We start from the raw sequence: 22,756 nt of genomic DNA on the forward strand, positions 1-22,756 counted from the left end.
AGTCAGTTGGCTGGTGATGGGATTGGGGATGACGGTGGCATGCGTTAGCTAAAGTTTGGTCTATGTGTTATCCAATAAGATAGGAAGGCGTGCGAGAGTTTATGCGTTTTTCCTTTTTCTGTTTCATGTTTTTTTTTTCTTGGAAGACATCTTTTTTCACTTCTTTTTGGCCGGTAAGTTTTGCCAAGGAAACAACTTATGGTCCATGGTTTAATAAAGTTTAAGCACGCCCCTTTGTAGGCATATTGTCTTACATGTTATGCACCGGCCATGTCAGACGTCTTACCACGAACAAACAATAGCTATTATGCATGTCGTGCATCGCACGGGCTTTCTCCCTAGTAACTAGTAAAATAAACTCGACATTAAATGTATAAACTCTTAAATGTATTTGCTTTTAAATAGCATCTGTTCTTACAGTAATAGTTATAATACACATTAAGAATATTACACCATCAATTTAGCAGTCCAATGGGTTATAATTACCAAAGTTGTTCATCAAAACAATGTATAGTTACCGATTTCATTAAAAAAGAAAAAAAAAGAGTATACAAGTCAAACAAGTATGTTTTCTTTTATATTTTATTTTTTATAAATGTTTTAATCTGCCTTCAGTTTGTTAACGTCGCTTGTGGACTATTCGGGGAACACCATGGATCATCCGTGATGAACTGCATCCGTGAAACCTGGTTCGAAGTCTGGTATTTATAGCCGAAGAGTGAAGGAGAGAGGCCAATGGGTCATCTGATGGACTTGTCGTGACAAGTATCAGCTTATCTTCTGGTTTGTCAGGTGTGCAGACTACAGCAGTGTCAGGCGCACGGTGGAGGTGTCGCCACGTGTCCTGTTGTGTCAGGCGCACGAAGGAGAAGCCGTCACATGACCTGTTAGCGTTGTCAGTCTGTTCATCAGCTTTATACAAGTGGTAGCATGTGTTGGATGAGTTCCACAGTACAAAGCAACACATCCCCATTAACTACCCAGCTTAATGCATTGTCAGAGTTTGCAACTTCTCAATTTGTAACACCCCGTGTATTCCAAAGTCAAAGTCAAAGTCAAGTGTTGACTGTTATTGGAATTAAAGATTAATAAAGATTAATTTCACTTTAGTTTCATTTTGATTTTCGTATTATTTGGAGTAAGTGTTGTATAATCAAACTAATCGACCGATAATCGAACTGCGAATCAACGACCAACTGTGGATGGTAGGAAGTAACAACGCAATAAAGCTAGTCAATCAGTAATCAAGCTAATCAAATCAATCATCGAACTCAAGTGTGGGGATTTTTGTACTTTTTATACGTGTGTGTGTGCCTTATGTGTTACTTGTGCATGTTTACTTTTATGTTAAAGTGTGTGGTGAATCAATCAAATCAATCAAGACTCAAAAGTAAATCAAACCCAATGGAAATCGAACCCGAAATGGTTGTAAGGATGCTTGTATGTAGATATAGTAGTTGGAACTAAAAGTAATTTGATTAGGAATTCTATCATCCTCAAATCATCGTTCATCGAACTCGAAATATCGAAAATCATCGCAAAACACTCAAAAACCAGGCAAGCCGATCGAACAGGACAACCTGATCGAACAGGCTAGCCGATCGAACAGGCTGTTCGATCGGACAGCTGCTCGATCAGGGATGCTGTTCGATCAGCAGACCCTTTCCTCTTTTGGAAGCCTATAAATAGGGCTGTCCTTGTCAAGCTTTCCACTTTTGGAAAAGCTCTGACCGACCAGCCTCTTCTTCTCACTAAATCTCAGATTTCTCTCAAACCGGTAAGTATTTCGTTCTAATCCTTGTACGTTTTTGTTCATTAATCGATTCCCCATCTTTCTATCTTTCAAAAATCTGAATTTCATTCATGAAATCACCAAGATCTAGGTGTTCTTGAGTGATGTCATCATGGTGTTCTTGGTGTTCATCAAGAACTTCATGTTCTTGACTTCATTCAACCATGAACAAGCTGGATCTAACCGATTTCCACAACAACAACTTAAAATCTTCCAAAGATCTTAACATTTCACGGTGGAAAAGGATTGGAAGATGGATTTTCATCTATCTTTCAACTCTTTTACACTCAAAAAGGTGAAAACGAGACTTGAACCGATTTACAAATCAATCTAGACAAACACATGGTTCAAGATTCGGGTCCCACCAAGAGATAAACCGACTCCGGGTTAAATGTTAAACTTGGGTTCCAAACCGTCTCTGACCGAGTTTGGGTGATTCCTATTCGAGTCAGTAGACTAAGTAGGGATTTCAGTTTTGTGGTTCAACTCGTAGTCAAAATATCTCCAAATCACACCAAATAACGGGAATAACCAAGTGTTAGGTGATAAGTTAACCGAGTCGAGAAGCTGGCCGAACGGCTAGGCTGTTCGATCGAACAGCCCAACCGAACGACTATGCCAGCCGATCGGTTAGGCTAACCGATCGACTAGCACTTAGACCCACCAACTCACAAAAGTGTAGTATTGACGAGGTACTGTTCGATCGACTACGCCACTCGATTGTAATCATTACTGCTCGGATCATGAGATACTATACCTTAAAACACTTAGACTTTTGAAACAATGGAATGTCACCCGATCGAGCATGCTAACCGATCGAGTGACATCTTGTCAAGTCTGCAATGCTAACCGATCGGTTGGGCTAACCGATCGAACAGCTGTTCGATCGACCAACCTGAAAGGTAGTACAAACCATCATACACAAACACATCCTTCACATCAAAGGAAGAAACAATCCACTTGAAGGAACCAGCCGATCGAGCCAGCCAGCCGATCGAATGGATGTTCGAACGGACTTTCAAACCAATCGAACAGCCCGCTCGATCGAACTGCTGTCCGATCGAATGGCCTACTCGATCCAAGTACATTGTTTACTTTTCCGCGTTACTCATCGTTGTGTTATCAAACTATTCAGGCTAACCTATTCTCAGTGCTCCCTTCAATCCACAATCAACCACTGTGAGTATACTCGATCCCTTTTTGCTTTCAGCACTTTTGGGTGTTACATACGTAATCTATCAAATTCACAAACAACACAAACTATTTGAACGCTAACCTACTTGCATGTATTACTTGTCTAAATGATTGCTGTTTATTATGTTTACACGTGGAGTGCTATCTACCTGCTTTAGCAACGTAGTACTATAGTTTGGACTCAGCACCCGTTCACACGGGGGTTGCTAAGGACAATTACTTGCATGGATTACGGTGGTAATCATGTATTGCGAACTGTCTCGGACAGTCAACCCGCAGTCGTTGGTATCGATGGTCCCATGTCGATAATTTACATGCATCGTTTTCCCTTGTGTACGTGCTTGGTTATGCGTAAACTATTCGAACTCTATATGCTATATCAAACTTGTGTACTCACCTTTACATTATATGTATTGACTGTTATTTTAACGTATGTGACAGGTGTTTAAGCTACTAGCGTGCTAGGGAAGCGAGGCAATAATAAGCTTCTAGGAGTCTGTGACCTTAGGACAGTGTCCACGTACCTGCTCCAGGGCCATAATTATCTGTAGATCTTGTACTGGCACCTGTAGTCAGTAAGATTTACGGATAGTCGTCTAGAGGTCTTAAAACAATATTTACTTTCGGTCTGTAATAATTAAGAACATGAGTTGTCGGAACAGTTCCCATATTGTTTGGTTGATTTCTATGATAACTTGTTATTGTTTGGGACACGGTATGGGACGTGTTATATAACTGAATTATATGATAGTTGTTGTGGAAACTTCTGAACAATCTGTTTCGCTCAGTGCCGCGCCCCGATGATTCCACCATCGGTTGGGGTGTGACACAATTGGTCACAGAAGTCAAATTGATGGTTCCACTTGCATCGTAATAAGATGCTGCCCTTGCGCGTGCGCCCTGTAGGCTTGCGCAAAACCGTAGCATGTGTTGGATGAGTTCCATCGTCTCCACACGCGCTCCCTGTACGCTTTCGCAGGACTGAATCATGTTTTTAGCCTTAAGTGCCTAAGTATATTGGGTGATGGTTACTTGCGCCTAAGCCTGGCGACCATACCCCTTCAGTAATTTAAGTGTTTCCTTTTGGACTTAAGATGTTCTGTTGGCATTTGATGTGACCTCCTGTTCTGTATTGGGGCGGGGGTGTTACAGGTAGCCTAACTAGAAGTTACAATTTTCAGCCCAAGTTATTTTTTTTATCCTAAGTCAACTTTTCGCTTATTAACCAAAATCTGAACCAACCCATTGCTGAAAATTGATGAATCGAAACCAATCGGTTTTTAAAGCCCCTTAACTGAACATTTTGGTTTTTGATCAAGGCTCAAAACCGAACCTAACTAACCCATGCAATCTCTGAAGTCATGAACCATATCTAGTAAATTAAACTCGATATCAAATGTATAAACTCTTAAATGTATTTGCTTTTAAATAGCATCTTTTCTTATAGTAATAGTTATAATACAAATTAAGAATATTACACCAGCAATTTAACAGTCCAATGGGTTATAATTACCAAACTTGTTCATCAAAACAATGTATAGTTACCGATTTCATTAAAAAAGAAAAAAAAAGTATACAAGTCAAACAAGTATGTTTTCTTTTATATTTTATTTTTTATAAATGTTTTAATTTGTCTTCAGTTTGTTAACGTCGCTTGTGGACTATTCGGGGAACACCATGGATCATCCGTGATGAATTGCATCCGTGAAACCTGGTTCGAAGTCTGGTATTTATAGCCGAAGAGTGAAGGAGAGAGGCCAATGGGTCATCTGATGGACTTGTCGTGACAAGTATCAGCTTATCTTCTGGTTTGTCAGGTGTGCAGACTACAGCAGTGTCAAGCGCACGGTGGAGGTGTCGCCACGTGTCCTGTTGTGTCAGGCGCACGAAGGAGAAGCCGTCACATGACATGTTAGCGTTGTCAGTCTGTTCATCAGCTTTATGCAAGTGGTAGCATGTGTTGGATGAGTTCCACAGTACAAAACAACACATCCCCATTAACTACTCAGCTTAATGCATTGTCAGAGTTTGCAACTTCTCAATTGGTCACAGAAGTCAAAGTGATGGTTCCACTTGCATCGTAATAAGATGCTGCCCTTGCGCGTGCGCCCTGTAGGCTTGCGCGAAACCGTAGCATGTGTTGGATGAGTTCCATCGTCTGATGATGTCCGCATGCGCTCCCTGTATGCTTTCGCAGGACTGAATCATGTTTTTAGCCTTAAGTGCCTAAGTATACTGGGTGATGGTTCTTTGCGCCTAAGCCTGGCGACCATACCCCTTCAGTAATTTAAGTGTTTCCTTTTGGACTTAAGATGTTCTGTTGGCATTTGATGTGACCTCCTGTTCTGTATTGGGGCGGGGGTGTTACAGGTAGCCTAACTAGAAGTTACAATTTTCAGCCCAAGTTATTTTTTTTATCCTAAGTCAACTTTTCGCTTATTAACCAAAATCTGAACCAACCCATTGCTGAAAATTGATGAATCGAAACCAATCGGTTTTTAAAGCCCCTTAACTGAACATTTTGGTTTTTGATCAAGGCTCAAAACCGAACCTAACTAACCCATGCACACTCTGAAGTCATGAACCATATCTAGTAAATTAAACTCGATATCAAATGTATAAATGTATTTGCTTTTAAATAGCATCTTTTCTTACAGTAATAGTTATAATACAAATTAAGAATATTACACCAGCAATTTAAGAGTCCAATGGGTTATAATTACCAACTTGTTCATCAAAACAATGTATAGTTACCGATTTCATTAAAAAAGAAAAAAAAAAGTATACAAGTCAAACAAGTATGTTTTCTTTTATATTTTATTTTTTATAAATGTTTTAATTTGTCTTCAGTTTGTTAACGTCGCTTGTGGACTATTCGGGGAACACCATGGATCATCCGTGATGAACTGCATCCAAGAATCGTCTTTATCGTCTTCTTCCACACACGAAGATGAAGCCACTGGAACATCCGGCGACATTGTCTCATAGTCATTTGTTACTGTCGGAGAATATTGTGATACCGACATGCTTGGATGTCCGGTTTCTTGGAGCTCAACACATACACCATTTTTCTTGAAGACGCGACACAATGCATAAGCGTCCTGTATGTATTTACAACGAATTTTATCACCTTATATAAACGTATAAAAATATGCTTGCATACATAGATAGACTGATTCTCTATTAAACGAATGTGTATATATAATAATTAAGTGCTAAATTGCTTTAAGAAATTATACAAAAGAGACATTGTATGGATCAATCTCTTTCATTTTATATCCAATATCTATATAACAATTCTAATTAGAGAGTGTTTGGGGTTGAGTTTTGAAGGAGATTTTTAGATTATTGAGTTTTAAAATCGTAAATAATCATTTTTGAGCGTTTGGGTAAAAAAAAATAAAAAAAATTGATTATTTTCGTTTAGAAAGTTACAAAACACAGTTTTCCAAAAGCAGCTCCCCTCTACTGCAACAAAACGCAGTTTTTCAAAAATTGATTATTTGCGTTTAGAAAAAGGATTTTCACTTGTTTGTCTTTTTAAATATATATATTTGCCACACTCAAATAGTTGATTACATGATTATTGTGATATCAAGCAACATAATCAAATCCATAAACTATCTTTCAACATCACGTTTTATTACAGTTAATTATCTGATTATTCAAAACGCATAATCTATTTTCAAAACTCAACCCCAAACACCCTCTTAGACTCATATATATATATATATATATATATATATATATATATATATATATATATATATATATATATATATATATATATATATATATATATATATATATATATATATATATATATATATATATATATATATATATATATAATACTTTAGTTGGGTAGGGCTAGATAGAAAACCCTATAGATATAAAAAAACCCGAGAAAACCCAAGCTCCCGACATTTTTTTTTTTGAAAAAAATAACACATGTAATATACATGTTTTTAAGACTTTTGGGCCAAAAAAATCAAAAAAGCGCCGAAGGGATATTTAAAAAAAAAAAAAAACAAGTTTCAGCAATTTTCAGCGAAACTATGTCTCTTTTGCTTAACACGTGTTAGGAGCTGAAATTTGTTTATTTTTTTTTAAAAAATCCCTTCGGCGCTTTTTTGTTTTTTTTTTTGGCCCAAAACACTCTAAAACATGTATATTACATGTGTAATTTTTTTCAAAAAAAAAAATGTCGGGAGGTTGGGTAAAAATGGCTTCCCATTTGGGTTTCCAGAGTTTTTTAAGAATTTTAGGGTTTTTTATATAGAATTATCCTACTTTAGTTAAACTCATATATAAAGGAAATCGATGAATAAATACTTTTGGTATGTGATGGGGATGGGAGAAGATACTTTTGTCCGATTACAGTAAAAGACAAAAAGTAAATCAACACCTTTGCTTTGCAACCGAGGAATTGTATGATTCATCATCACCACAAGTAACGAATAACACTAAATTTTTAATTATATTTTTTTTACAATAACACACAAAACAAGTTTGAAATACGAGTTATTTTTTTAATTTTAGTTTATATATAATATATGTGTTATGTATATAATTTTTTTTTTTATTTTATATCGTTTACCTAAACATTAGTAGGTTATATACAAATATATATACCCAAACTAATTTGTTCATGTTATTTTAAATTTTGTGTAGGTTAGTTATATATATAAGCATGTAATAAAACTATTTTTTTTTTCTGATATCTACCTACATGCATGTAGATTATACAAATACCTACATGAATATATATTATACAAATACGTGAATAATTAAACTAGTTTGTATGTTACTTTTTTGAAATCCAAGTTAAGAGAGAGCTATATAATAACTATTACTTTTGTATTATTTTCTTTTAATTTTAAACAAATGAAAATTGAAAAAAATTAAAAGCATTTTTTTACACCAAGTTTAGGGATCCGTTTTCATTTCTTTAAGCAGTATTTTTTACACCAAACTTTAAGGATACATTTTTCATTTATTTGAACAACATATTTTTAGTATTTTAAACTGATCTCTCTCATATATATATATATATATATATATATATATATATATATATATATATATATATATATATATATATATATTGTGATAGTGTGTTGTACATTTTGTCTTAACGTACGAGCGTACACAATGCCAAATTCGCACGTTATAAGCCCAGAAAGGAAATCTCGCATGTTGAAAAAAACCAAAGGTCGCATGTTTAAAACAAAAAGTCGCATGTTAAAAAAAAATAAAAATTTTGCATGTTGTAAAAGAAGTCGCATGTTGTTCCAAAAAAACCAAAATCGCATGTTGATATTGTATCTTGTACGCACGTACGTTAAGACAATTTGTACAATATCTGGCATATATATTATTGAAATAAGTTCAATACAGTATAAACATGTATACTTAATGTGACCAAATGTTAGTGAAAAAGACTATGTGGTTCTATAGCCTTATCTAAATTGTAATTTAATCATTAGTTACATGTATTTATACGGTTCTCACATTAAAATTAGTTATGTATTAAATAATCAATTTTAAATTAAGAATTCTTAGAACCACAAACACATGTAATTGTATGTATCGTTCTTGCACCTAAAATTGGAACAATTGAGTAGAGATGATACCTGGACACTAAATGTGTCTTGGCAATCTTTATCATCGAGGCGATACTCATGCATGACCCAATCTGTTCTAATACCTTGCGGAGCACGACCACGATAATAAACCAACGTCTTCTTCATTCCAATGGCGCCATGGTTCGGACCTTGTCCTGTTACTTTCCGATCTTTACCCGTTGATTTCCAGTATCCAGCCCTCGTCGCTCGGTTTGTTCTGAACCCGTTCGGATATTTTCGGTCCCGTGGTCCGAAAAAATACCATTCTGGATCTTGACTCGGTAAAAAAGACTTCTCTGTTCATATCAATCAATGTATACAGATTTATCACCAATAACAATATATAATATTATATAAATTCATAACATTGGAATTATCCATATCTAGAAACAACATACCCCTAGGGTTGTTTTGTCGAAATGTCCTGAATAAATACACAAAACGTTTCGACCATCAACTTTCTTCCTGAAGATATGGTCAGTCAATTACTATTCGGTTACACGGGTAACTGAATAGTAATGTTTTAAACACCATAAGCAATTATATATATACTATATTTTGTTCTTTTTGCGGGTTTTGACACATGTTTAACTCGACTAATTGTGAATCACATTAGCAATATACGAGGCTCAAAACACACAATGATATTGAAGGCGAGTGAGTCGGATGAGTAGAGATACAAAAAGAAAGAAAGAAACCTGCCAACTCCCATGGCTCACATTTATACAAATCAACTTCAGGAATGATGTCAAGTTCAATCTCTTGCCCATGAACCTTCCTTTTAAGATAATAATTCACGAGTTCTTCGTCCGTCGGGTGAAACCGGAAACCTGGAGGCAGTCCAACCGGCGCCATTTTTAACAACTACCGAAAGATATGATCACACACACACATATATATAATATATAGAGAGTTTTTTTACATGTATGTATGTGTCAGTTTGCAGATTCAAAGCTGCATGGCTTTGAATCATATCTTTAGTTCACTTTAATGTTCTTTAAAAGATTCGTGTACAAATGTGTGTAGCAAGCTATTACAAGATCGATTTTTGTTAAATAAACGGTGATGGGAACTTTCTTTGTGTAGGACATCATGTTTGCTTTTGTTTTTTATATGTTTTACATGCAGAAACTTGTGGTTTAGGTTACGATAAAAAATGAAAAAGAATTGACAAAAAGCACATGTATTAATTGTATAAAATTTAATAGTGAAAAAAGAAATGGCCGAAAAGCACATACATACATACATACATGTGTATGTGTATATGTAAATACATGAGTTCTTGTGTAAATAACTTTCTTTAGAAGATACGTATAAATACGTGGTTTTATAGTGAATGATTAATGATACTTGGGTCGTTTTAATCCGTGTTTACATCAATGCGTGGATAATGTGTAATTAGGGCTGCAAATGAACCAAACGTTTGGCGAACAGTTTGTGAAATGTTCGGCGGGAAGTTCGTTTGTGTTCGTTCATTTATTAAACAAACAAACACAAATAAGAAATTTCGTTCGTTTAGTTAAATGAACAAACATGAACAGAGGGCGCGTTCGTTCATTTAAGTTCGTGAACTTTCGGTAACATGTTTGTTTGTGTTCGATAATTCATTAGTGATTTTAGCTTTAATATTTTATTTAAATACTTCAAAATTCCGACAAATAAAATATTTAATAAGTGACAACGTATTATATATATTGTTCATGAACGTTTGTTTGTGTTCGTTTGTCACCATTTATGTTCATGAACATTAGTTTGTGCTCATTTGTGTTCATCATCGTTCGATTTCATTTGTTGCCTAAAATTAACAAACAAACACAAACGAACACGAACAAGTTCATTTCCTTAACAAACAAACACGAACATAAAATCTCATTCGGTAAGCGTTCATGAACAGTTCGTGAACACATATATTTCTTAACAAACGAACACGAACAAGGACTTGTTCGTGTTCGTTTGGTTCGTTTGCAGCCCTATGTGTAATAGAGAAAGGTTAACGTACAATAACTCTTAACGTACGACCGGTACGACATATAATTATGCACGTTCATTTGAAAATCAGGCACGTTATAAACTCAAAAATCCTAATCACGCATGTTGAAAACATTAATAACCCACGTTATACCCATAATCACGCATGCCCCTAATACCCAGTTCAAAGCCGCATCCCCTGTTCTACGGTCTAATACCACTACTAGAAAAATGGTTTTTTTGCTACAAAACTTTTTGACAAATTTCCCACAACTTAATTTTGGCAACAAGTTTCTCATAAATTATAGACAAATATTAAAAACCATAAAATTGTGTTCGAAATGGCTTGAATTTTGTTAATTGGAAGTTAAACACCCGAATTGAAGCACCATTTTCGTGGGTTGGAGGTAGTATTTTGAGGTAAGTTTTACATCAATCGACTCGTATCCTCGTTCTGATCAAAAGCCCTAAAACATCGGTTTGTAATTCGGAAAAAAACTTAACTCCGTTAAGCTATTTTAACGGCGGACTATTTTACAAAAAAGTTGGACGAGGTCGGATTATTATTGGCTAATAACTGACTTGAGATTATTATCGACCAACTTTAGAAAGATGAGATTATTATTTTTCAATTTGCCTATAAAATAAACTAAAAACATCATTTTATGTTATGATATCGTGAGAAAATGATAATAATATCGTGAAAAAATACCTTTTTTTGTTGTTATTATTATTATTTTTTTGTTACAAGTATAACTAATATATAATAATAATAAATAATAATAATAATAATAATAATAATAATAATAATAGTAAACAATAAGAAATAATATTAAAAATGAGGTGATGTTAAAAAGCACATGTCTCGTTAACGGCTAAAAAGTAAAAAAGTAAGTTGATTGTGTCGTCATTCTATCATATTTTCATTCTAAATTATATTAAAAAATACTATATTTTTTTCTCATTTTCAATTAAATAATATTTTTTATACCTTTACCATTACGTTTTCTCTCTCTTCCACTCATAGCCACTTTCAAAATATATTAAAAACTGTAGGGGGTGAACAGTGTCCCCCCAAATATACAGATGACCAATAACATTTTCTCTCTCCTCCGCTCAAAACTACTTTTTATAATATTTATATTTTAAAAACACCACACACAGAATTTAATTCCATGGATGTGAGAGCATTCACATCCAAGAAATCAAATTCTGTGTGTGATGTTTTTAAAATATAAAGAGTATAAAAAGTAGTTGTGAGTGAAGGAGAGAGAAAATGTTACTGTTCATCTGTATATTTGGGGGGACACTGTTCACCCCCTACAGTTTTTAATATATTTTGAAAGTGGCTATGAGTGGAAGAGAGAGAAAACGTAATGATAAAGGTATAAAAAATATTATTTAATTGAAACGGAGAGAGAAAGTATAGTGTTTTTTAGTGTAATTTAGGGTGAAAATATGGTGGGATGGATATGAATGCTCTGAATGCTCTAAAATGTCTAATTTTATGGTGTATGAATTCACAATCCCTTTAAAAAAGTCGAGAAGTACAATCATTCTTTATCTTCGTCAACCTAAGACCTACTGGGGTAATCTCAACCCAATTGGTAAGCTCACACCATTCTTTATCTTCGTTAATTTTTGTTTATTTGCAGAGCGTTCAGTTAGACTTTTGAAATGTGCTTTTCTTTGTTCAAAGTTAATAAAAAAACACGAAATTTGTTTTTGCTTCTTTCATATATTCGGCAGGAGTTAGGATTTGCTATGATGAAGGAAAACATGTTGCAGAGACGTTGATGTTTGATTATCACAGGCATCACGGAATATGTAACATGTTACAGTCACATAGGCATAATAATGGTTGATAATTAAGTTAAATGTGTCTCTAATTCTTTTTATTTTTTGAGATTAGAATCGCTCGTATTTTTAACATGCATCGACCTTGAATGAATATTGATGGTGGTAGGGGTGCAAACGAGCTAAGCCGAGCCTGAGCTCGACCAGTGTCGACCTCGAGCTCGAGCTTGGCTCGAAGGTAATTTTTCAAGCTCGAGCTCGACTCGGGTTCGACTCGTTTAGTATTTATTAATTAATTTATATTAATTGTAATTATCATTATACATATAATTAAGTTATTTTTTTATATTTATATAAATGGTAATTATTATTATATAAATATATGTTTAATATATTAATAAAAAATATATAAACAAAAAGCTCATTTAGGCTCGCGAGCCGGCTCGAGCTTGATAAACGAAGCTCGGGCTCAGGCTCGTTTACTAAACGAGTTTGTTTTTTAGGCTCGGGCTCGAGTTCGAGCTCGTTTAAGCTCGGCTCGTTTGAGCTTTTCTTCGAGTCGAGCTCGAGTATCTCGCGAGTAGCTCGGCTCGTTTGCACCCTATGGGCATGTCGTGAGTAATTCGATTGATAATCAGGTATATAGACAACTATCTACTACTCACAAAACATAACACATATGCACAGAGAAAGATATACATATACAAATATTATGTATAGACCCACATTCATGACCCCTCCAGGGGAGGAGCTTAGAGGAGGCCAGACCGGGCCTTGGTCCGTGCGGTTTTTTCGCCAAGTAGTGTTAAATTTTAGGTTTTCGAGAATTTTTTTAAATGTGTATTGGTTCGGTCCAGGCTAATTTTATCTCAAAAAAATCGGCCCATGCTGAGTTTTAGGTCAAGATCCGCCACTGGACCCCTCCATAATCATATACAAACACATGCATTTATATACATCAATAAACGTACGGTACTACAATTACACTTTTCAAAGTTGTACAACAAGATCAGTTCAATTCAAGATACCTACTTTTCCTACTATGTATCTCAGTTAATATATAATAACAATTGATTTTACCCAATTTTTTTCACAATGTTTTATATATACAATTACTAGTCTAAGTACCTTACAATTACTAGTCTAAGTACCTGTGTGTTACACGGGTGGTCTAAAAGTAAATTATATTATCTATCAGTGTTTACATATTGTAAACAAACTGTACGCATTAAAACTTATGGTGGGATCCTTTTAAATAATAACTTATACAATAACAATAAAATAGTAATTTGTTACACTCGAAAAACAAAATTCGAAGACAAATTATTAATTTACCCATCTTTTTCCAAACTTCATAGTCTTTGTTTTCCTTTTTTTTTGTTCACTTTTGTTTGGCAGCAACTCTAAGCTTCCTCTTTGTATTTCTCTCTGGGTTAACCCCTTGTTTTCTTTTATCTCTTTTTGCCTTGAGATTTTTTCGGATCGAATTAAAATTTTGGTTAAAATATGATACCCTTATTTCGCCTTTGATGCTATCATGCAACGTTTGATTGTTTCGCCTCATCTGAAACAAAGATGCAAACATACATAAGGATAAGAAATTTTAGGAGTAATGTTTGACGCTTTAATCCAGTTGTATTATAACTCAATTTTAAGACTAAGGTATAAGTATTTGAAAACAAATTTATCAAAATTTTCTTACTATAGAAGGCTGTTATTATATCAAACTTTTCACACTTAGAAGTCTGTATCATCCCAAATCTAGTTTTCAAATTACTCGTATTCAAGAAAATAAAATCAACAATTTTAGTTTTCAACTTGAAATTCGTAGTTACCAAGAAACAATTAGCTCTAAATTCTACAACATATGCAAATGAATGTGTAATTTGTAAATTACTATAGTTTTATTAGATGGGGCACACCTTGAGTAAAGCCATATTTCGGTATTGGTCCTTTCTTTTTAGAAAAATAAACATCCATAACACATTAAAGAATTTGATAATTTTATATGAAATAACTATCATAACGTTATACTTAATTTATATAAAATAACTATTATAACTTTATACCCAAGAAACAACTCCCAATTGCTGGTAATCAACATCATATTACTTTTAACATCAAAACTAAGAATGTAAAGCTTACAAATCCTAATCCTTAAGACTTCTAAAGAAGGGAGTCTACTGAATTTTTCCCAAGTCGATATAATATTGACTGAACTACCAATTCTCCAGATAATCAAGAAATAAAGATTAAATTCTTCCCAACATCATTAATAACTTAACATTACTTTTTTAAAAGTGAAAACAAAAATGAACAATAATGTTATTTTTCAAGAGAAAAATGAGTGTTGTAACAATATATACCTGAGTGCCCATAAACGAAGGTGTGAAGCTGCATTTGACACTGCTCCAAGTAAAAACTCTATTGTATGAGTAGATCAATGAACGAATACTTCACTGAACTATCGCTTGGACAAACGTTTTTTCAACCGGTTTTGACCTGTCGCTTGGACCCGTTACCCAACCCGTGCATATTGCCACATGTACTAATACCTATCTTGGCACATTAGCAAGCCTAAAATACAGAAAAAAATTCGAAAGGAAGTTCGTCCCGCCGTGCTCGACCACAAAAGGGTGTTTGATCCACCATCGTAATGGTCTATGTAGACAATGATTCAACTTTAAATTAGTTATGCTAATTATTACTATAAAAATAACAGCGCGCACCTTTTTAAAGGTACAAAAGGATTACATACCTCATGATGTCCCATTCTATCATGGTATTTATTTATTGGTGGAAATATTTTAGCAACTATCCTTGGCCCTCTGACTCGTGTAACTACTACGCCACCTTCCTACAGAGCTATGCCTAATTAATTTATGGATGAGAAATGATCTGGTGTGTGCAGTCCATCAGCTGATGATGTCCCACCATGTGCATAGTGGGAGTACCTTGAACCATTTGCATATAATGACTCAGATCTTCTATATTGGTTAACATGATCTTCCCTCATAGATGCATCGTGTGAGGAAGAAGCATGATGCCTGCTGAATGGATCACCAGAACTCCCTCAAATGTAGACTTGATTCATCTCATGTCTCAAGCTGCCAATCATCTCTGTTTTGATTTTTATTAAAATAAACATTAATAGCCTAGTGGCATCTTGGTGGTGGGATAAAGCTTTGGGACCAATAGGTCCTGGGTTCGATTCCCACAAGGGGGTTTTCCCATGTTTATTGGGTTTCCTCCTGAATTGGTGTGGCGTTATACCTAGTGGAGATGGATATGATCGGGTGGTTCCTCTGGTGACACGATGATACTCCAGTGGTCCGTCAGTGATCCAAATTTGCCGTTCGAAAGAAAAAAAAAAAGAAAAAAAAAAAATAGCTAATATGACCTTTTATTTATCAATCATTAAAGGTACAAACAAATAGTCACCTGAAGTGGAAATCCTTCTTTAAGAGAAGCAACATAAGAAGGAACATAATCCCACTGTCCACCATTAGCGTGTTAAGCACGGGTGGAATGGTAAAAATGAAAAGTACTGACATACAATAAATGAGATTAAACCTGCAACATTAAACTGTATGTTCAAAGTCAAAACACTTCAAATTTAACGATAAAATGAAATTTCTTTTTTAATAAGATAAAAACAATATTATACCTTTCTGTTCCAAGGGATCTTTGTCTGAAAGAGACTTACCACCTTGTTGATTCGAAGATGACTCAATGAGTGTATGCTACCCAGTTGATCATACTCGACATAGTATTCTCCACCATTCGGTTCGACACCTCCTCCGAACCGGATATGGTAATCCCAAAACCGTGAAACTTTGAGCTGAAACATTAGCCAATTACCAGATTGTTGATGAGGCACCTACAATAATAAATAACCAAAGTGTACATTGTGAATAATAAGATAAATATCTCTCAAAGAACTGATGCACCTACAATGATAAGAACTGATGTGAATCCTATCGAAATCACCTACAATGATAAGAACTGATGTGAATCCTATCAAAAACCCATCATGTCTTTTTTCTCAAATACTAATCAAGAATTGTTGATGATGTGGCCAATATATTCAAAAGTAAACCACTTGAAAAAGAAAAATCATAAAAAAGTGACCAGCCACATTAACACAACAAATACTTTTAGGTGAAGATGACTTATAGAGTAAAATTGGGTGAGGATGGCTTATAGAATAGAAATAATTGGTGGAAGATATACTTTCCCTCAAACGACCTATTAGTGTCAGAAAAGGAAATGTCCAATGATAATAAGCATTTTGTCCAAGCATGCTCTGACCCAAACCAACATGGTCAGTTTGTAAAATTGGTATTCTCAATCACAAGAGTAAACACACAAATGCTAGCGATGAAATCTGGTATTATCAATCACAAAAAACATTCAGACATGGAGACGAATTACTTCGAGTTCGCCCCGTCAAGGCTTTTAAGCAGGTGCATTTATGAAATTATCAACCAGAGAAGGTAGCCATATTTTAACTGGATGGATTCTTACCAAATATCATATTGATTGTAAAGAAATTGTAAAAGACATGCAACTAATAATCCTCAAATGACATCTAAAAGTGCCACATTCTATAGTTTTAAAGAACATTGAAAGAATAGTTGGTTTAGTATTGCAGCACATTTAAAATATTCAACATCCACCAAAACATGCTTCAAATTATTTGTAAACTACCTAAACATTAAACGGTTTAAATAGGCTTCTAGTCAACTCTTCTATATAAAAGAATCGAAACATTAAATAATTAAAGTGAATTTTATTTTATTGAACAATTAATGATTTGGTAGTTTTGTACAGTAAGCAAGCATTTTAGATGCCATACCCATGAGCAAGAAACAACAAACAGAACCATACTCATATGTTTCGTGTGCAAAAACTCCATCCTACGGACAAACAATGCAAAAAAAAGGAAAAAAACGAACACATGCAAAACGATAAAATCCCTATTCGAATCGAGATAAAAAGAACACAATATAATGCAGATTTCAAGAGCCCTATTGGGAGAGGATCAAACCCCTGATTAAAATAACAATAAATGCATCATAACTCAATAATATATAGTCCTAGCAATGCGCATTGTGTATAAATAGTAGCATCAAATTATCAACAGAGTTTTAATGGAGTAAAAACTGACCAACCGGATGATTATATATACAAATTATCCACAAAGCAAGCCATGTTGCCGCATCTGATAGTGATATATATTATTGTAATTTAAACAAACCAAACTGGCGATTTAGATCTTTTGCTTATCAGCGTATACGTGAGATTCTGATGTAAATCGGCTTGACATTTGACTGACCTCTGCATATGTTTATAATTCAACAATCTCAATCTCAATTGATAACCACACTTCCTCATAAGTAATTTTAGGACCAGGTATCACATCACATGGGAATAAACAATGCTTTTTAAACTTTTTTATGAATTAAGATGACATGCTTGTTTTTATCAAAAGTAGATGATATAACTTATAACTGGGATAATACACAATTATAATGATAAACGAAGGTAACATTGACCCATTTCTTACCTGCCAATCTTGCCACCATTAATGTCATACCTCATAACATGTAGGGCAGTGGGTTTTCTTAGAGTTTCCAATACATGTGTGATTACCACACAACTTTACATCAAAGCATGATCCTGTGATTATGCACATAAAATAGTTAATGACTTCAACATTCATCGGTTAGGTGTTCCAAGTATTTCGAAAATGTTGTTGTACCATAGATTGTTAAACTTGCATATGGTGGTGTACAAATCACCACTATTATAAGAAACATACTTCAAAAAACATGCTTATAAGAAACATAGACTTCAAAAAAACATGTAAGATACGAACATATCAAATTGGATCGTAAGTGCATTTTAGTGGTACTGAAAAGTGACAACACATGTATAAAAATTGGTAATATGAAAGATAAAAGTGATTAAAAAGGCCATAATACCCCATGAAAGAATGAGCACGTACCACACTTTTCGCAATGGAAGAAACTCGTATTACCAGCTCTGTCATTTACACTCTGTCATCAGCCTATATTAAAGAACAATCATATATACAAATTCATAAACAATATCACTTTTTTCCTTACTAACCTACAAATTCCACAATCATTACAGTGAAACCGTTCCTTTGAAATTTAAGTGACAAAGTGCAAAATTACAAAAAAAAAACACAACAGAACTTAGCATATTGTTCAAAGATATTTATATGAACCAACTTTTATTGCTACGCGAACAAATTAACTACATGTAGTTTTACATCATTATCGTAGAACTTGTAGATTCCATAGAAACGCTACTCAAACTCAATAATTCCAATAAACTTCACATAATTCAACACTAAACCTGCTGTTAAGTACTGCAAATCACACAAATTACCTAAAAATTGCTAAAAAGCACAAACATTACTTCACATCCACCAAAAACAAACAATTATCCCCAAAAACATAACAATCTTGGTATTAAAAAGTGTGACTGTGCGCAAGGGCAATCCTTTTTTCACTTAGCACCTCGAGTAAACCCAAGAAGCGCCAAAATGCACATTTTTGGGCGTTTTCAGGCCTCAAGTACGTGCGAAGAACCTTGACTTTTTTGGCTTGTAACCGATACAAAAAATTTACTACTTTCAACTCCTCCGTATTTTGACCCGTTACCAATAATTACGAATAGAAAGCTTGAGGTATTGAACGTGAGGTTAACTTTTTTAAATATACACAATAAACCATGTAAAAAGTAGAGGTCATAGAAATAGCATTGAACGCGAGCTACTATCTATCTTGAAGGATAAAATGCACCTTACTTAGCAAAAAAATTCAATATATATATAAACCATTGACTACCTCACAATCAAATGACTCAACTTTCAAGAATAAAAGAAAACGTTAGATCATAATTAAGCAATCACAATGAACAAAAAGAGCACTTGTATTACCGAGGCTTTGTCTCTGCAACCAACTCTGATATCGTCACATCACGGCAAGATGAAAGATGAATATGATATTTCTAGAGGAACGTAGAAAAAATAGCATCCCAACCATGTCATAACAGCAACCACAACAACCTGAAATTTGGAATAACATATGTAACTGTTAAGTTACTCAAACAATAGATCCATTTAAAGTATCTCACATCAACAACATATTAAAAAAAATCAAACATCGAGAAATGAGAAAGAATTTGATGATCAAAGATCTTCAGGAAGTGTGAGAACACATAGCTAAAATAATATAATCTTACAACTGACTTATCTTCTTGTTTTCTTTTAATTTCAGCAAGCTTCTCTACCTCCACCATTTAACGTTACAGAAGTGTATAACAAATAGCATAAAAATTGTTAATAGATCATTGAACTTTCAGCAAGTTCTTATTTTTTAGCACTGAATAAAGACTACATCCAAATTGTCAGTCTCAAATGAAAAGTCTTTAATTATGTGATGCCATAGATGGTGAAGCTTTAAAAGAATATATGTTTCTCGCCAAAACCCATATGTCCGGAATCAAATCATAAGCATGAAACAAATGAGCTAAATGAAGAATACAAATCCTGAGTTGCACAAATTGATAATTAGTGAAAGAAAATATAGATAACTAACCAATTTGTCTTGTTCATATAATCGAGCTGCAAAACAGCTCTTTTTATTTGCTTAGTTGCCACATCAGTTCCCCTCAAATTTCCATGGTAAACTGTCTCATATATATTGTAGCTAAGCTCCTTTAACTCTTCAAGATCTTCATCTCTTATAATCTACAACAACAGTGTTTTTAACAGTGAGAAATCAACATTTTTAATATGTACACAATTTGTTGAATTATCTATAGTAACTAAGATATCCACTTAGAAACTTATTTACCATTAGTATTGACTATTGAGATATCCCAAAAACTATCAGACTTAATTTCAGCCCTATATATTATAGATTTCCATGCTTAAATTCATAAACACCTTCATCCAAACTAATTGCATAATTATTAATAAGAAACGTAATAATAAAAAATAACAACGAAGTTTAATTTTTTGTCTCTCATCAGAAATCTTCAATGAGCTAACCTTGCATACACCAACAACATCATTCACAAACAACAGGACTACATTTTGGTGCACGGGTGTTCAGGGTCCAGTTACTGCACCGCTACCTGTTTCAGGTTTAAAGAGTGCTTCACCACATATTGAAAAACCCAGCCACTAACACCCTATTTTGGTGTAAATGAAATCAAAAATCATATTAACTAAATCAATAAAGACAGTATAATAGCAAAATCACATGACTGAATGAAACCCTAAAGTCATGAAACCTTCAAAAGCAACAAACAACATCATTTCAATATAAATGAATCCTCCTACTGTTTAATCCAAGTACCTAATTACAGAATCATTCTGCTCATAAAACTCGTATTAATCAATATAAATGATCTCGTTGACAACTTAAAATCGTTGACAACTTAAAAAACAACACAACATTCTGAAAACGGAGATAATATTATGAAATAAAACATATGTTGGACGTAAACAAACCTTAAAATTGGATGATGAAGGATAAACCAGAAGGAACGATTGATCGAGAAGGAAAAGAATAAACGAAAGCGTAGGTTGGTGATTGTATTCGATTAGTTCGCTTGCTTTAAAACACAATCTGTCAATGGAATCTGAGCTAATTAGTTGCAAAGATTGGAAACTTGCGAACGGGTTAAAAGTCACCCAAAGTGTATTCAAATGATCATAACCTCACAAACCAGTTTAAGAAAAAACATTTTTAGTTTAGTAGTGCATTTATAGTTAATTACCTATAAAATTAAAATATGAATTGACACAAATATAGTTGTACCTTTGCATTGTTTTTTATTATTATCTTTATAATAACAATAATTATATTCGTGATTAAGAGTATCATGGACAATCACCTACATTTACATTTAATTTTCAAATGATTATTTGCAAACCATTCATTAAATCACAAAAGAACAAAGTAGTGATTCTACTAACCATTTTATGTCAACCAAGCGCATAGGGTGACTGCTGTCCATATCCATTCCTTTAAAAGTGAAATATCAAAGAAGACATAATTACTCTTTTCTCATTTGTGTGTGTGAGACTGGTAGTGAATACTCATATGCATTTCACAAGCACAAATTCAAACAAAGATCAATCAAAAACAGTAAAATATCTCATCAATTGTAGAATAAGACAAAAAAAATTAACAAAATTACCTCAGTAAGTGTAACGCTCCGCATTTCCGTAACTTTCCTAACTTAGAAATAGAGCCTTGAAAAGTTATTTTTAGAAGTTGGTTCCTTTCAAAAAAAAATTTCAATCCGTTAGGGTTATTTATTTATTGTTTAACTAATTAAATTAATTAATTTTATTATTTACAAGTTTATTTTTATAATAATCTAACTAGTCTCGTTAAATTTTTAAAGTTAGAAAACTCACCTGGTTAGTTTGTATTATAAAGTTAAATCATTTCTTTTAAAACAATGTAACTTAGTTTAAATTATAAGTTAGTCTCCTTTTAAATTATGTCATAACATAAATGAATTTAAGTCCGGGGACTGTTTTGTAATATGCTGAAAGTTTATAAAAGTTAAAACCCTAATTTTTTTTTTATATATTGTTATGGGTGAAATTCTGAGCCCATATCCTGAAAAATATCTTGATATATATCTTGTTTATATTGTATCTGTTTACATCCGGGATGCTAGTTCAGGATATCGGTAACATCCTGAATGGTATCCTCGGGATTACTAATGGATTATGTGCAGGCACGTGGGTTAGAAGCTAGCAACGTTAACGAGACCTATTCCACGGAAGACTCGGTCCAAGTCGTTCAAGGGAAGACGTTGGAGCCGTATTACTCGGTTTATAACGTTCATAATGGAATATTCGGAGTAGCCCATATTTGTAGGGATTATTGTTTGTAATTCGTTACTATAAATAGGTGGGTATATCAGATCAACTAGGACATCACAATCACACTCTCTACACTCTAACACTTGCTCTCTCGCAACTCTCACACAAATTCATTGTAACACTTAGCGATCTGATCTATATCCTGCACTGTATCCAGAAGTTTAAAGCAATAAGAAGAACAAGGCAGCTGCGATTGTCAGCTCCCAAGGTTTTGTGCCGGCGATCTAGATTGATCAAGGGCTTTCCTCGTACATCTCGTGTCATTTACTTTACCTTTTTGCTCATTGTTTGATCGTAGATACAGCTCAATATCCTGAGCCGTATCCTGAACACTGTTTTTCCAAAGAACATAACCAGCATATTTTCAACACATTTTTAGCACACTACCTCACTTAACTAATTTGATCACTTAATTGCTTCGGTAATTTTTGA

At 34.0% G+C, this 22,756-nt stretch overlaps 1 protein-coding gene and 1 long non-coding RNA gene across 2 annotated transcripts; both read right to left on the reverse strand.

The window, feature by feature from the left end:
* Positions 1–5,584: 5,584 nt before the first annotated feature.
* On the reverse strand, positions 5,585–9,494 carry LOC110865875 (NAC domain-containing protein 86). The gene is made up of 3 exons (XM_022115206.2): positions 9,312–9,494; positions 8,623–8,909; positions 5,585–6,087 (listed from the first exon to the last, which is right to left on the reverse strand). The coding sequence occupies exons 1-3, from the start codon at positions 9,466–9,468 to the stop codon at positions 5,833–5,835; spliced, it is 699 nt and encodes a 232-aa protein (XP_021970898.1). The 5' UTR covers positions 9,469–9,494; the 3' UTR covers positions 5,585–5,832.
* Positions 9,495–13,624: 4,130 nt separating this feature from the next.
* On the reverse strand, positions 13,625–21,541 carry LOC118479846. The gene is made up of 9 exons (XR_004861020.1): positions 21,401–21,541; positions 20,933–21,050; positions 20,013–20,164; positions 19,352–19,480; positions 18,389–18,451; positions 16,046–18,060; positions 15,820–15,964; positions 14,745–15,498; positions 13,625–13,942 (listed from the first exon to the last, which is right to left on the reverse strand). It is a non-coding gene; the product is annotated as an uncharacterized LOC118479846 (long non-coding RNA).
* Between the last annotated feature and the right edge of the window lie 1,215 nt (positions 21,542–22,756).

The sequence above is a fragment of the Helianthus annuus genome, chromosome 6 (assembly GCF_002127325.2).
Source record: "Helianthus annuus cultivar XRQ/B chromosome 6, HanXRQr2.0-SUNRISE, whole genome shotgun sequence".
NCBI lineage: Eukaryota > Viridiplantae > Streptophyta > Magnoliopsida > Asterales > Asteraceae > Helianthus > Helianthus annuus.